The sequence below is a fragment of the Pygocentrus nattereri genome, chromosome 27, assembly GCF_015220715.1.
Source record: "Pygocentrus nattereri isolate fPygNat1 chromosome 27, fPygNat1.pri, whole genome shotgun sequence".
Classification (NCBI taxonomy): Eukaryota; Metazoa; Chordata; class Actinopteri; order Characiformes; family Serrasalmidae; genus Pygocentrus; species Pygocentrus nattereri.
This window is the reverse complement of record NC_051237.1, coordinates 27,484,984-27,502,682: the sequence shown is the minus strand read 5'-3', so window position 1 is coordinate 27,502,682 and position 17,699 is coordinate 27,484,984. Positions and strand designations below refer to the sequence as shown.

The 17,699-nt window shown below is 38.8% G+C and overlaps 1 protein-coding gene across 1 annotated transcript in view; it reads right to left on the bottom strand.

Annotated features, from left to right (window-relative positions):
- Window positions 1-1,271: 1,271 nt before the first annotated feature.
- The window catches only part of si:dkeyp-92c9.4 (location of vulva defective 1), a 31,298-nt gene continuing 14,870 nt past the window's right edge, over window positions 1,272-17,699 (bottom strand). Inside the window, exons 6-8 of the mRNA XM_037535549.1 lie at window positions 9,359-9,517; window positions 5,896-5,987; window positions 1,272-1,745 (exon numbers count right to left, since the gene is read on the bottom strand). Coding sequence (XP_037391446.1) covers window positions 5,925-5,987; window positions 9,359-9,517 — 222 coding nt within the window. The 3' untranslated portion in view covers window positions 1,272-1,745; window positions 5,896-5,924. The remainder of the gene's footprint in view (window positions 1,746-5,895; window positions 5,988-9,358; window positions 9,518-17,699) is intronic.

The window sequence follows — 17,699 nt, the reverse complement described above, 5'->3', positions numbered from 1 at the left end:
ATTTGCGCACCACTGTTATTGAACGTCGATCCAACAAGCCCTTTATTTTCCAGCGTGCGTGACTTTTTCATGTAAATAAAAGCTTCTTTAGCTATATCCAGGTCCACACATTGTAAATACTTCAGTAATAAATACTAGGCTTCAACTAGCTTCTAACTAATGACTACAATACTTATACATAGCACTGAGAACCCTCTACAAAGAGCTGTGAGGAAACATTGGTGAACCCTTCGGAATTATCTGCACGAATGGCTATTAAACTGTGAATTGGTCATCATAAGTATTCAAATAAACAAGGACAGTCAACATTTTGCACGGACAACCTTTTTATTTGACAGATGATTCAAGTTCACTGATGGAAAATGTGTGAACCTGTAGGATGATAGCCTCTTGGACCGTGGGGTCTTTGGTGGTGTTCCAATCAACTTAAGTGTGAGCTTGATTTGTTCTGTCTTAAAAGCACTTTTTTCGTCCCTGCTTTTCACAGGACAACTCTATTTGGGCGATATGTTCCAATGAAACAGACCTTTCAGAAGACCGTAATGTGTGAACATAACACCATTACCAGTGCAGCGTAGTGTGTCTGGACGAAATAAAACAGCATCAAAACCTCATTCTAGCTGTGAAACATGGTGGTGGTAGTATAATGGTGTGGGGCTGCCTCAGGGCCATCACTGAGAGAACTGAATTTTATTTGTGGTTATATTAGTAGAACAAAAGGCCATCAGTCTTTGATGTAAACCTCAAAAGAGTTCTGGCCTGCTGTAGCTTAAGCTCAAGAAATTTCATGAGACAAAGTCGTAGTACTGGGCTCACTGTGCTGTGAGGTGATCTAAACCACGCAATGCAAACCAGAAGCAAAAATGAACATGAGCTGAAAGTTTAGAGCGCAGCTGCCCAAGGTCGGCCCTTGAGGATGTTTGGTTTGGCCTGCCTGATGTTTACCCCATAGCATGATAAATATACGAATAAGATGTAGAAATGAAATCACTGCTGCACTTCTCTCCTCATCGATCTCATCCTCATTCATTTTTTAATTCGATTTTTAATTTATGATTTATTTCTTCTCTTTTTAAATCAGTTTCAACCGTTTTAATCATCTAATTTTCGTTCGCCATCACGTTTCTGTCATTTACATTTCAAAGCACTTTGAATGACAAGGTGCTATATAAGTAAACTTGCATTGCCTTGCCGACCTCCACGTCCTCACACCGCATCCCCCCTCCCCCCTCCCCACATCCCTCATCACCCCCACCCCTCATCACCCATGTTTTTTGGGTCCTGGGCCCACTTAAGCATTGCACTTTAAACCCCCAAGACAAAAGGTTTTGGCACCCCCAATTTGGAGCAATAGGCCAAAGCATGTTGAAAGTATTTGAGGTTATTGCGGATAAAAGATCGCTAAACGTAAGAGCTCACATACTCTTCCATCAATCACCTTGACCGTTTAAACCACTTGTTTAACACACACGGCAATATAAAATATGTTGTTTATTAAATAAGAGCAGCTTTATCTGTTGTTACGATTTAGATGACCATCAGGTCACATTTTAGGAACCAATCATGCACTAACTCCAGATCATTTCCAAAGGGTTCACAGATGTTTCCTCACAATTGTACATTTCCCTTTTTCTTGGTCTGGAGGCAGTGGTGTTGAAAAGGAGGCGTCGAAGGTCAAAGGGTGATGGGCATCCACAACGTTTTACAGTCCTCAGGAATCCAAACAACCCTCAGCTCCACACAGTCTGACAAAAGAAGATAAAAAAAGCTTAGTTTGTGAGTTGAAATAATAAAACAACTCTCATACCTTCCGTAAAGATCTCTTCATCTCCCACAGGGTGGGTTCAGCTCTTTAGCTCAGGCAGCTTGATTACTGTGCACTCTTAAAAATAAAGGCTCCTGAATGGTTCTAAGGTATGAGAGTAGGTCCAGAACCTTTACATTATGCTTAAAACATAATGTTTTTATATTCATTTCAAGGTTATTTAAGGAAGCACAAGTGGCTCTTCAGTTGCTCAAGTACCTCTGACAGCTTTGCTTTTAAGTGTAGTTGTATTTCATTGTATTTCATGTCAGTATTGACATTTGCTAATGTGCTGTGCCAAATAGCACTTACATGCTGTAAAATGAGTCACGTGGACAGTTTGGTCATTCTGAGTCACTCAAGGCCGTGTGAATAGAGTTTGAGGGAGAGTTTTGATTGTATAAGCCCATCCCCAGCTTTCTCTCTCACTATAATAGTACCGTGATGGGTGCTCAGTAACACGGCAAGGACCCGTAGGCCACAGGCGCCACATAACTGGATACTGTAAAATAAATAAACACTCTGATATTTTCATCACGGTTGAGTCTCTTCTCTGCGGAGAATGAAGGGTTTAGAGACGGGAACCAGCTGAACGCTTACGTCTCCACATAGGAAGTCCATGCATCTAATCTGCAGATACTGACGTTTTAGGATGAAAAGGTCTTTTATGTGAATTTCGATAGCGGACTACGTTACAAACTCGCAGATGTTTTTCAGACGCTCTGGTCGTCAGGCTCAAATTAGCCCAAAATAGTCAGCATGTCCATCGTATATTCCAAGTTAAGCCTCCTAGGTCCCCCGTGGTGTTCATGCCGTGAAACACCTCTTCTTAGAAGTTGTGTGGAAAGTGTGAATTCTAATCTTTTAATCTGTACCACTTTGTGACAGCCGTTATTTTTTATAATGATGTCAGAAGTTATTGTCGTGTGCTGTTTCGCAGAAATGAAAAAAAACCAAAACTTTACACTTCTTCACTTCTTCATGTGAAACACTTCATGGACTTGACTCACTCACATTTAGCAGACTGAAGATTCTCCCCAAGGGGGCACTATTGGCTCTCATAATCAGGGTTACTGTAAAGACAGGGGTGCTGGAGGTATTTGCCTGTTTTTGTACGTGATTTTTAGATTCTTTTATAATTGAAACCCTCCATTCATGACATAATAACCATTAATAAAGATTAGTTTTAGAGAAAGTGTCAGCAGCAAAGCATCTTCCACTGTGTCAACCCTCCAGTGACCCTCTTAAACATTCAGTGGTTTAGTCCAATCACAGGCTGTGAAAAACTTGTTTTTAATTTGAATGAGGATTTCGCCAAAGAAGAAAATGTGAATCAGGCTTTTAAAAGTCTGGATGAATTGAAAAAGGACAGGAAACGTGAGGAAGTGTTTTTTCACTCAGATGTGTGGTGGAGAGCGTTCTGTGCTCCAGCGTCACCGTGTGGCACGGAAGCTGCTCTGTGGCGGAGAGGAAAGCTCTGCGGAGGGTGGTGACGGCTGCACAGAGGACTGGTGGAGTCAGTCTTCCCACCACCATGGACATTTACACCTCCAGATGCAGGAAAAGGGCCACTGGCATCATGAAGGACCCCACCCACCCAGCCACACACTCTTTGTCCCGCTCCCCTCAGGTAGGAGGCTGCGGAGCATTAAGAGTAAAACAACCAGACTGAGGAACGGCTTCTTCCCTGAAGCCGTGAGACCCTTAAACTCCAGTTAGACAATCACTGCAACGGCACTTCATGTCCACTTATTTATCTCTGCTGCTGGACTGAGTTACACTATTTCAGTCCACCTCATGTACCACATGTGATGTGAATCACAATTAAGCCTGATCTTTTTCAGAGCTAAAGGTGGGGAGGATGTCGCTGTTGTCGGACGAAAACCTCGCATCTCCAAAATGTTAACTTTACAGGAGAAGGAAAAAACTTACTTCACTTTTAATGTAAGTCAATGGAACCAAACGTGTTTCCAAGTAATTTTGGTTTATTTCTTTTGGACCATCCTTCCTGAAATTTACACACAATGTGCAGAACAACAGGTATTTTCAAATCATGTCAAAAACTGAAAAACGACAAAAAAGGAGATACAAGGTTTTCTTCCGACAGCAGCGATTTACTGGAGCGGTTAACAGAAAGGAAACTTATGCTGTAGTACCTGCAGTTGTCAAATGGAAATGATGCAGCTGAGCTGTCTAAACAAAAATGCCATATTCTACTGCAGATCTAGTGTTTTTGCCTCATAAGTCAGTAGTGCGACGATTGATTTACGTTATTTTACATTTTATCGACCATTGAAATGTAAAAGTTTAGAAGGCAAAGAAGTCTTTTATCGTCTGACCAGGAGAAAACACAAATAAAAACCAGAATATCTCCATTATCTCTTGAGTTAGTCTATGATCTACAGCTGGATAAATAAGTAAAGTGGTTTTCAACCAGTGATCAACGGTAGTACTGCTAGGAGCTACTGGCAGTATTTTTTAACCAAAAAAACTTCAATAAAATGTAGCCCATTAACCTCGCCAGTGATTTTAAATAGGACACATTTTGTTTGATACTTATTTGCAAAAAATACCTTTAGGTCACACTCTGTGATTGATAAAATGCATGACCAACATATATGCTATATCTGTATATATGTTAGCTATATATGTTTGTATATTTAATACAAGTCAGCGTTAAAGGTTCCTTTTTTGATGGTGATCAGCAAACTGAAAATTTTAGGATTATTTGATGTTTATTATGTTCATCAAGTGAAATCCAGTAGGCTACATAAACTGTGTTATATTTGCTTGCATTTGACCGATACCAGACAAACACAAGTCATTTTAGAGTTTTGCTTCAGTAACCAAGATGCAGTGCAATGCAATGCTGTGATGAATTCTGCTAAGGTAAATGTGGTGATGCAAGGAGCCCATGCATTTTTTAGGGGGCCGAAAAGTTCCTCTGAAGTGGTGCTTCACATCAGTGACACTGTGTTTGACGTGGAAACAAACAGAACAAAGGGTCTCAAACTTGCAAATACAGTATGTAAATCGAGTTATGTAACTAGTGAGGTAATTGCATTTTGTCTCTGTTGTGCAAAAACCTTGAAAAGACTTGTCTTTTTATTTATTTATTTATTTTTTATTTTTTGCATAGTTTTATTTTTCCAGCTTCTCCCCATTGTGTTAAAATTTCAGGACGAATGGAGTAACAGAAAAAAATCTTATTGCAGTAACTTACAGTACAAGTTAAGGAGGTTTTTACCAAAGAAAGTTACCATTTTGGAGGTTTTGCTCTGACAGCGACGATATAAATAATTATGTAACATGAACTGAACGGGTGGAAATAACAACAATAATGACTTCTAATCAAAATGCATATACAGATGTGGCCATTCAAATGGGTACAAATGAGGTAAGATTACTGCACAAGTGGGAGGAATTTGAATATAAATACAAATTAAAAATAAAAATTGAATATAAATTAAAATAAATTTTAATATAAAAATAAAACTATAGCAAGTATTTCATTAATAACTGGCACAACTAGTGGCCAAATTCTGTGACTTATAAATGGCCAAATGTCATGCAGGACCATGAGGTCCTGATCTAGCGCTGAAGCTGGTGTGAGGGCGTCCCTCCAGTTATATAAGTTTTTGTGTAAAAGCGAGCCTCTCCCTGCGATAGCTGTGAATCAGGCCCACTGCAGCTGACACATGAGCTGAAGAGGGAATTTATTGTGGGTGGAAAGAGACAAAATCAGCCTCTAATCCCGAGTCAATGAAAGCCAAACATTATCTGTTTGCCTGCAAGAAAGAGAGATTGTTTAACAGGACGGAGTAAGTGTTAGATAAACAGCAGCCCAAGCCTGGCTGAATGCGCTGCTGTGCTTAATGTGCCTTACCCCGGTCCTGCGAGATCCATGGATGTGTATTGTTATGATCTGAAGTGTTTGTTCAGAGTGAATGGACTTGCTCTGCTCACAGACTCACTGATTGTTTCATAGCTAAAGCGTTCGGCCTTAAAGAAGTCAGCACAGGTGGAGCAGGTCTGCCTTTTGTGTTCGGTCAGTGCTTTTGTTCATGCTTGTGAAGGGATCACTCACTGACCTCTCTGACTGCACTGTGGTCCTACTTCATCATGTCTCTGGGTTCACCACGTACATCCCTGTTCGGTTCACTTTCGGCTTCGCTGGGTCCTCCTGGTGAAACAGACGAAGGCCAGACACAGATAACGGGTCAGTAACAGTCAGTGGGAAATTACGTCATTTTAACACGGAATTGAATAAATTCATGATGACTGGAACAATAGAAATGCCCCAAAATCTAGAATAAAATCTCTTTACATCCACTTAGATTAAAAGGTAAGAGTGTTTTTGCCCTTAGTTCCCATTTTGGAGATACTTGTTTTTCTTTGAACAGTGACACAGCAACGATATATATATATATCAAATATAATGAAATATATGAAACATATTCAACTCAATAAATTCTACAGTAATATAAATACTTCTGTGCTCATTTCTTTTCCAAATCGTATATTAATTGTAAAATCATCTCCTCTGTTATCTAATTCTAAGTACTCATCGCTCTGGGTTTGTTGTTGTTTTGCTGTCTAGACCAGAGGAGGATGGGTTCTCCTTTTGATGCTCTTGTTTGTGGAAATGAAATGGATTTCTTATAAAAAAAAAAAATAATATATGCACTAAAAGTTATCATATATATATATATACAGCGCTGTGGGAAAGTTTAAGGCGTCTGAGCGAATGTTTAAACTTTTGACCTCAGCAGTGAGTTTATCACAATATACATTAGAATAAAGTCGTATTCATAATTCAGATAAACAGAAAAACAATAAACAGGAACAAGAATTTCTCGGCTCCATATTTTTCCTGGACACCTTCACAGCCGCCACAGAGACTCGTTAATATCATCAATTACATCATGAGCTCAATTTATTGAGCACTGATTGGTCAAACCAGGAGCTTTTTAACTACATATAATACTGGACTTCCTCGAGGAGGAGACGCTTGGAGATGGGGAAACACACACACCAACATCCAGAACATCACTGTTCATTTTATATATATATATATTTGTTTATTCAAATGTTAACACAAACTACACAATTAAATAGATTCTGAAAATGTGCCTTGGTGCTTAAGACTTTCGCACAGTACTGTTTATATAATTTTTGTTATCAAGTCTTGAACATTGTTTTCTACAGCTGTGTGTACAGTGAACAGAAAATCGATGGGCCTGTGGCTTCTAAGCACACTGGCTTATATTTGTTTGTCACTTTAGTCAATAATTAGATCTGACTTTTTCTATTATACACCACACAAGCAGTGCTTTCTCTCCTCTCTATTATTCTGCACAGTTTGTTGATGATCTAAATCCAGCTTTAGATTGGTGTTCCTCAGCCAGCTCTGAGAACTGATAACCTTGTTTTCCCCTCACAGAAACTTTAATGCATTGAGCTTCTATAACGGGATTCTTTGGCTCGTCTTATCAAACTAATCACAAAACTCTCTGCAGCAGTCACCTTTACTTTCATTCAGGGTGAAAGGAGATTACTAGTGTGAATGCAGTTTCTTCATGGGACAGCTCTGACAGACTGTAATACACTACAGGAAGCGTAGGGGGCGATACGGCTTCTACTGCTTCATTTAAAAAGCTCTATAATGTTCATATGATCCACACAGTCGCTCTGACAGACTGTAATACACTACAGGAAGCGTAGGGGGCGATACGGCTTCTACTGTTTCATTTAAAAAGCTCTATAATGTTCATATGATCCACACAGTCGCTCTGACAGACTGTAATACACTACAGGAAGCGTAGGGGGCGATACGGCTTCTACTGCTTCATTTAAAAAGCTCTATAATGTTCATATGATCCACACAGTCGCTCTGACAGACTGTAATACACTACAGGAAGCGTAGGGGGCGATACGGCTTCTACTGTTTCATTTAAAAAGCTCTATAATGTTCATATGATCCACACAGTCGCTCTGACAGACTGTAATACACTACAGGAAGCGTAGGGGGCGATACGGCTTCTACTGTTTCATTTAAAAAGCTCTATAATGTTCATATGATCCACACAGTCGCTCTGACAGACTGTAATACACTACAGGAAGCGTAGGGGGCGATACGGCTTCTACTGTTTCATTTAAAAAGCTCTATAATGTTCATATGATCCACACAGTCGCTCTGACAGACTGTAATACACTACAGGAAGCGCAGGGGGCGATACGGCTTCTACTGTTTCATTTAAAAAGCTCTATAATGTTCATATGATCCACACAGTCGCTCTGACAGACTGTAATACACTACAGGAAGCGTAGGGGGCGATACGGCTTCTACTGCTTCATTTAAAAAGCTCTATAATGTTCATATGATCCACACAGTCGCTCTGACAGACTGTAATACACTACAGGAAGCGTAGGGGGCGATACGGCTTCTACTGTTTCATTTAAAAAGCTCTATAATGTTCATATGATCCACACAGTCACTCTGACAGACTGTAATACACTACAGGAAGCGTTGGGGGCGATACGGCTTCTACTGTTTCATTTAAAAAGCTCTATAATGTTCATATGATCCACACAGTCGCTCTGACAGACTGTAATACACTACAGGAAGCGTAGGGGGCGATACGGCTTCTACTGTTTCATTTAAAAAGCTCTATAATGTTCATATGATCCACACAGTCGCTCTGACAGACTGTAATACACTACAGGAAGCGTAGGGGGCGATACGGCTTCTACTGTTTCATTTAAAAAGCTCTATAATGTTCATATGATCTACACAGTCACTCTGACAGACTGTAATACACTACAGGAAGCGTAGGGGGCGATACGGCTTCTACTGTTTCATTTAAAAAGCTCTATAATGTTCATATGATCCACACAGTCGCTCTGACAGACTGTAATACACTACAGGAAGCGTAGGGGGCGATACGGCTTCTACTGCTTCATTTAAAAAGCTCTATAATGTTCATATGATCCACACAGTCGCTCTGACAGACTGTAATACACTACAGGAAGCGTAGGGGGCGATACGGCTTCTACTGTTTCATTTAAAAAGCTCTATAATGTTCATATGATCCACACAGTCGCTCTGACAGACTGTAATACACTACAGGAAGCGTAGGGGGCGATACGGCTTCTACTGCTTCATTTAAAAAGCTCTATAATGTTCATATGATCCACACAGTCGCTCTGACAGACTGTAATACACTACAGGAAGCGTAGGGGGCGATACGGCTTCTACTGTTTCATTTAAAAAGCTCTATAATGTTCATATGATCCACACAGTCGCTCTGACAGACTGTAATACACTACAGGAAGCGTAGGGGGCGATACGGCTTCTACTGCTTCATTTAAAAAGCTCTATAATGTTCATATGATCCACACAGTCGCTCTGACAGACTGTAATACACTACAGGAAGCGTAGGGGGCGATACGGCTTCTACTGTTTCATTTAAAAAGCTCTATAATGTTCATATGATCCACACAGTCGCTCTGACAGACTGTAATTTAAATAGTTTAAATAGGTTTGTTTCCTACAAAGGGTGAGAGGACGGGGCTCTTCTGTGGGGTCAGTGGGCTGTAGCTGGGAGTAGAAAGTGGCTCTTTGAATGTGGTTCTCTCGTAGGGAGTGTGCTGGGGCTCTGGTGGGTCTTCAGGTTCTGGCTTGTCATCACCAGCACAGCACCATCGGATAAGCTGGAGAGAAAGAGAGAGAGAGCAAATTACAACAGTAGATAGACTGGCTCACATTTAGGTATCTGTGGTAGGGCATCTATGAAGATGGGTTAAATTCACTCTCTAATCTGCCTTAAAACCTAACGAGAAACTGTAGAACAGACTCGGTTTATATCACAATACCTACATTTAGAGCCGGTTATTCATTCAGTCTAATGAGAAACTGTAGAACGGACTCGGTTTATATCACAATACCTACATTTAGAGTCGGTTATTCATTCAGCCTAATGAGAAACTGTAGAACAGACTCGGTTTATATCACAATACCTACATTTAGAGCCGGTTATTCATTCAGTCTAATGAGAAACTGTAGAACGGACTCGGTTTATATCACAATACCTACATTTAGAGTCGGTTATTCATTCAGTCTAATGAGAAACTGTAGAACGGACTCGGTTTATATCACAATACCTACATTTAGAGTCGGTTATTCATTCAGTCTAATGAGAAACTGTAGAACGGACTCGGTTTATATCACAATACCTACATTTAGAGTCGGTTATTCATTCAGTCTAATGAGAAACTGTAGAACGGACTCGGTTTATATCACAATACCTACATTTAGAGCCGGTTATTCGTTCAGTCTAACGAGAAACTGTAGAACGGACTCGGTTTATATCACAATACCTACATTTAGAGCCGGTTATTCGTTCAGCCTAACGAGAAACTGTAGAACGGACTCGGTTTATATCACAATACCTACATTTAGAGTCGGTTATTCGTTCAGTCTAATGAGAAACTGTAGAACGGACTCGGTTTATATCACAATACCTACATTTAGAGTCGGTTATTCATTCAGTCTAATGAGAAACTGTAGAACGGACTCGGTTTATATCACAATACCTACATTTAGAGCCGGTTATTCATTCAGTCTAATGAGAAACTGTAGAACGGACTCGGTTTATATCACAATACCTACATTTAGAGTCGGTTATTCATTCAGTCTAATGAGAAACTGTAGAATGGACTCGGTTTATATCACAATACCTACATTTAGAGTCGGTTATTCATTCAGTCTAATGAGAAACTGTAGAACGGACTCGGTTTATATCACAATACCTACATTTAGAGTCGGTTATTCATTCAGCCTAATGAGAAACTGTAGAACGGACTCGGTTTATATCACAATACCTACATTTAGAGTCGGTTATTCATTCAGTCTAATGAGAAACTGTAGAACGGACTCGGTTTATATCACAATACCTACATTTAGAGTCGGTTATTCATTCAGTCTAATGAGAAACTGTAGAACGGACTCGGTTTATATCACAATACCTACATTTAGAGTCGGTTATTCATTCAGTCTAATGAGAAACTGTAGAACGGACTCGGTTTATATCACAATACCTACATTTAGAGTCGGTTATTCATTCAGTCTAATGAGAAACTGTAGAACGGACTCGGTTTATATCACAATACCTACATTTAGAGTCGGTTATTCATTCAGTCTAATGAGAAACTGTAGAACGGACTCGGTTTATATCACAATACCTACATTTAGAGTCGGTTATTCATTCAGTCTAATGAGAAACTGTAGAACGGACTCGGTTTATATCACAATACCTACATTTAGAGTCGGTTATTCATTCAGTCTAATGAGAAACTGTAGAACGGACTCGGTTTATATCACAATACCTACATTTAGAGTCGGTTATTCATTCAGTCTAATGAGAAACTGTAGAACGGACTCGGTTTATATCACAATACCTACATTTAGAGTCGGTTATTCATTCAGTCTAATGAGAAACTGTAGAACGGACTCGGTTTATATCACAATACCTACATTTAGAGTCGGTTATTCATTCAGTCTAATGAGAAACTGTAGAACGGACTCGGTTTATATCACAATACCTACATTTAGAGTCGGTTATTCATTCAGCCTAACGAGAAACTGTAGAACGGACTCGGTTTATATCACAATACCTACATTTAGAGCCGGTTATTCATTCAGTCTAACGAGAAACTGTAGAACGGACTCGGTTTATATCACAATACCTACATTTAGAGCCGGTTATTCATTCAGTCTAATGAGAAACTGTAGAACGGACTCGGTTTATATCACAATACCTACATTTAGAGCCGGTTATTCATTCAGTCTAATGAGAAACTGTAGAACGGACTCGGTTTATATCACAATACCTACATTTAGAGCCGGTTATTCATTCAGTCTAACGAGAAACTGTAGAACGGACTCGGTTTATATCACAATACCTACATTTAGAGCCGGTTATTCATTCAGTCTAATGAGAAACTGTAGAACGGACTCGGTTTATATCACAATACCTACATTTAGAGTCGGTTATTCATTCAGTCTAATGAGAAACTGTAGAACGGACTCGGTTTATATCACAATACCTACATTTAGAGCCGGTTATTCATTCAGTCTAATGAGAAACTGTAGAACGGACTCGGTTTATATCACAATACCTACATTTAGAGCCGGTTATTCATTCAGCCTAATGAGAAACTGTAGAACGGACTCGGTTTATATCACAATACCTACATTTAGAGCCGGTTATTCATTCAGCCTAATGAGAAACTGTAGAACGGACTCGGTTTATATCACAATACCTACATTTAGAGCCGGTTATTCATTCAGTCTAATGAGAAACTGTAGAACGGACTCGGTTTATATCACAATACCTACATTTAGAGTCGGTTATTCATTCAGTCTAATGAGAAACTGTAGAACGGACTCGGTTTATATCACAATACCTACATTTAGAGTCGGTTATTCATTCAGCCTAATGAGAAACTGTAGAACGGACTCGGTTTATATCACAATACCTACATTTAGAGTCGGTTATTCATTCAGTCTAATGAGAAACTGTAGAACGGACTCGGTTTATATCACAATACCTACATTTAGAGTCGGTTATTCATTCAGTCTAATGAGAAACTGTAGAACGGACTCGGTTTATATCACAATACCTACATTTAGAGTCGGTTATTCATTCAGTCTAATGAGAAACTGTAGAACGGACTCGGTTTATATCACAATACCTACATTTAGAGTCGGTTATTCATTCAGTCTAATGAGAAACTGTAGAACGGACTCGGTTTATATCACAATACCTACATTTAGAGTCGGTTATTCATTCAGTCTAATGAGAAACTGTAGAACGGACTCGGTTTATATCACAATACCTACATTTAGAGTCGGTTATTCATTCAGTCTAATGAGAAACTGTAGAACGGACTCGGTTTATATCACAATACCTACATTTAGAGTCGGTTATTCATTCAGTCTAATGAGAAACTGTAGAACGGACTCGGTTTATATCACAATACCTACATTTAGAGTCGGTTATTCATTCAGTCTAATGAGAAACTGTAGAACGGACTCGGTTTATATCACAATACCTACATTTAGAGTCGGTTATTCATTCAGTCTAATGAGAAACTGTAGAACGGACTCGGTTTATATCACAATACCTACATTTAGAGTCGGTTATTCATTCAGTCTAATGAGAAACTGTAGAACGGACTCGGTTTATATCACAATACCTACATTTAGAGTCGGTTATTCATTCAGTCTAATGAGAAACTGTAGAACGGACTCGGTTTATATCACAATACCTACATTTAGAGTCGGTTATTCATTCAGTCTAATGAGAAACTGTAGAACGGACTCGGTTTATATCACAATACCTACATTTAGAGTCGGTTATTCATTCAGTCTAATGAGAAACTGTAGAACGGACTCGGTTTATATCACAATACCTACATTTCGAGTCGGTTATTCATTCAGTCTAACGAGAAACTGTAGAACGGACTCGGTTTATATCACAATACCTACATTTAGAGTCGGTTATTCATTCAGTCTAACGAGAAACTGTAGAACGGACTCGGTTTATATCACAATACCTACATTTAGAGCCGGTTATTCATTCAGTCTAATGAGAAACTGTAGAACGGACTCGGTTTATATCACAATACCTACATTTAGAGCCGGTTATTCATTCAGTCTAATGAGAAACTGTAGAACGGACTCGGTTTATATCACAATACCTACATTTAGAGACGGTTATTCATTCAGTCTAACGAGAAACTGTAGAACGGACTCGGTTTATATCACAATACCTACATTTAGAGCCGGTTATTCATTCAGTCTAATGAGAAACTGTAGAACGGACTCGGTTTATATCACAATACCTACATTTAGAGCCGGTTATTCATTCAGTCTAATGAGAAACTGTAGAACGGACTCGGTTTATATCACAATACCTACATTTAGAGCCGGTTATTCATTCAGTCTAATGAGAAACTGTAGAACGGACTCGGTTTATATCACAATACCTACATTTAGAGCCGGTTATTCATTCAGCCTAATGAGAAACTGTAGAACGGACTCGGTTTATATCACAATACCTACATTTAGAGCCGGTTATTCATTCAGCCTAATGAGAAACTGTAGAACGGACTCGGTTTATATCACAATACCTACATTTAGAGTCGGTTATTCATTCAGTCTAATGAGAAACTGTAGAACGGACTCGGTTTATATCACAATACCTACATTTAGAGTCGGTTATTCATTCAGTCTAATGAGAAACTGTAGAACGGACTCGGTTTATATCACAATACCTACATTTAGAGTCGGTTATTCATTCAGCCTAATGAGAAACTGTAGAACGGACTCGGTTTATATCACAATACCTACATTTAGAGTCGGTTATTCATTCAGTCTAATGAGAAACTGTAGAACGGACTCGGTTTATATCACAATACCTACATTTAGAGTCGGTTATTCATTCAGTCTAATGAGAAACTGTAGAACGGACTCGGTTTATATCACAATACCTACATTTAGAGTCGGTTATTCATTCAGTCTAATGAGAAACTGTAGAACGGACTCGGTTTATATCACAATACCTACATTTAGAGTCGGTTATTCATTCAGTCTAATGAGAAACTGTAGAACGGACTCGGTTTATATCACAATAACGACATTTAGAGTCGGTTATTCATTCAGTCTAATGAGAAACTGTAGAACGGACTCGGTTTATATCACAATACCTACATTTAGAGTCGGTTATTCATTCAGTCTAATGAGAAACTGTAGAACGGACTCGGTTTATATCACAATACCTACATTTAGAGTCGGTTATTCATTCAGTCTAATGAGAAACTGTAGAACGGACTCGGTTTATATCACAATACCTACATTTAGAGTCGGTTATTCATTCAGTCTAATGAGAAACTGTAGAACGGACTCGGTTTATATCACAATACCTACATTTAGAGTCGGTTATTCATTCAGTCTAATGAGAAACTGTAGAACGGACTCGGTTTATATCACAATACCTACATTTAGAGTCGGTTATTCATTCAGCCTAACGAGAAACTGTAGAACGGACTCGGTTTATATCACAATACCTACATTTAGAGCCGGTTATTCATTCAGTCTAACGAGAAACTGTAGAACGGACTCGGTTTATATCACAATACCTACATTTAGAGCCGGTTATTCATTCAGTCTAATGAGAAACTGTAGAACGGACTCGGTTTATATCACAATACCTACATTTAGAGCCGGTTATTCATTCAGTCTAACGAGAAACTGTAGAACGGACTCGGTTTATATCACAATACCTACATTTAGAGCCGGTTATTCATTCAGTCTAACGAGAAACTGTAGAACGACTCGGTTTATATCACAATACCTACATTTAGAGCCGGTTATTCATTCAGTCTAATGAGAAACTGTAGAACGGACTCGGTTTATATCACAATACCTACATTTAGAGTCGGTTATTCATTCAGTCTAATGAGAAACTGTAGAACGGACTCGGTTTATATCACAATACCTACATTTAGAGTCGGTTATTCATTCAGTCTAACGAGAAACTGTAGAACGGACTCGGTTTATATCACAACACCTACATTTAGAGTCGGTTATTCATTCAGCCTAACGAGAAACTGTAGAACGGACTCGGTTTATATCACAACACCTACATTTAGAGTCGGTTATTCATTCAGTCTAATGAGAAACTGTAGAACGGACTCGGTTTTATATCACAATACCTACATTTAGAGTCGGTTATTCATTCAGTCTAATGAGAAACTGTAGAACGGACTCGGTTTATATCACAATACCTACATTTAGAGTCGGTTATTCATTCAGTCTAATGAGAAACTGTAGAACGGACTCGGTTTATATCACAATACCTACATTTAGAGTCGGTTATTAATTCAGTCTAATGAGAAACTGTAGAAAGGACTCGGTTTATATCACAATACCTACATTTAGAGTCGGTTATTCATTCAGTCTAATGAGAAACTGTAGAACGGACTCGGTTTATATCACAATACCTACATTTAGAGTCGGTTATTCATTCAGTCTAATGAGAAACTGTAGAACGGACTCGGTTTATATCACAATACCTACATTTAGAGTCGGTTATTCATTCAGTCTAATGAGAAACTGTAGAACGGACTCGGTTTATATCACAATACCTACATTTAGAGTCGGTTATTCATTCAGTCTAATGAGAAAATGTAGAACGGACTCGGTTTATATCACAATACCTACATTTAGAGTCGGTTATTCATTCAGCCTAACGAGAAACTGTAGAACGGACTCGGTTTATATCACAATACCTACATTTAGAGCCGGTTATTCATTCAGTCTAACGAGAAACTGTAGAACGGACTCGGTTTATATCACAATACCTACATTTAGAGCCGGTTATTCATTCAGTCTAATGAGAAACTGTAGAACGGACTCGGTTTATATCACAATACCTACATTTAGAGCCGGTTATTCATTCAGTCTAATGAGAAACTGTAGAACGGACTCGGTTTATATCACAATACCTACATTTAGAGCCGGTTATTCATTCAGTCTAACGAGAAACTGTAGAACGGACTCGGTTTATATCACAATACCTACATTTAGAGCCGGTTATTCATTCAGTCTAATGAGAAACTGTAGAACGGACTCGGTTTATATCACAATACCTACATTTAGAGTCGGTTATTCATTCAGTCTAATGAGAAACTGTAGAACGGACTCGGTTTATATCACAATACCTACATTTAGAGCCGGTTATTCATTCAGTCTAATGAGAAACTGTAGAACGGACTCGGTTTATATCACAATACCTACATTTAGAGCCGGTTATTCATTCAGCCTAATGAGAAACTGTAGAACGGACTCGGTTTATATCACAATACCTACATTTAGAGCCGGTTATTCATTCAGCCTAATGAGAAACTGTAGAACGGACTCGGTTTATATCACAATACCTACATTTAGAGCCGGTTATTCATTCAGTCTAATGAGAAACTGTAGAACGGACTCGGTTTATATCACAATACCTACATTTAGAGTCGGTTATTCATTCAGTCTAATGAGAAACTGTAGAACGGACTCGGTTTATATCACAATACCTACATTTAGAGTCGGTTATTCATTCAGCCTAATGAGAAACTGTAGAACGGACTCGGTTTATATCACAATACCTACATTTAGAGTCGGTTATTCATTCAGTCTAATGAGAAACTGTAGAACGGACTCGGTTTATATCACAATACCTACATTTAGAGTCGGTTATTCATTCAGTCTAATGAGAAACTGTAGAACGGACTCGGTTTATATCACAATACCTACATTTAGAGTCGGTTATTCATTCAGTCTAATGAGAAACTGTAGAACGGACTCGGTTTATATCACAATACCTACATTTAGAGTCGGTTATTCATTCAGTCTAATGAGAAACTGTAGAACGGACTCGGTTTATATCACAATACCTACATTTAGAGTCGGTTATTCATTCAGTCTAATGAGAAACTGTAGAACGGACTCGGTTTATATCACAATACCTACATTTAGAGTCGGTTATTCATTCAGTCTAATGAGAAACTGTAGAACGGACTCGGTTTATATCACAATACCTACATTTAGAGTCGGTTATTCATTCAGTCTAATGAGAAACTGTAGAACGGACTCGGTTTATATCACAATACCTACATTTAGAGTCGGTTATTCATTCAGTCTAATGAGAAACTGTAGAACGGACTCGGTTTATATCACAATACCTACATTTAGAGTCGGTTATTCATTCAGTCTAATGAGAAACTGTAGAACGGACTCGGTTTATATCACAATACCTACATTTAGAGTCGGTTATTCATTCAG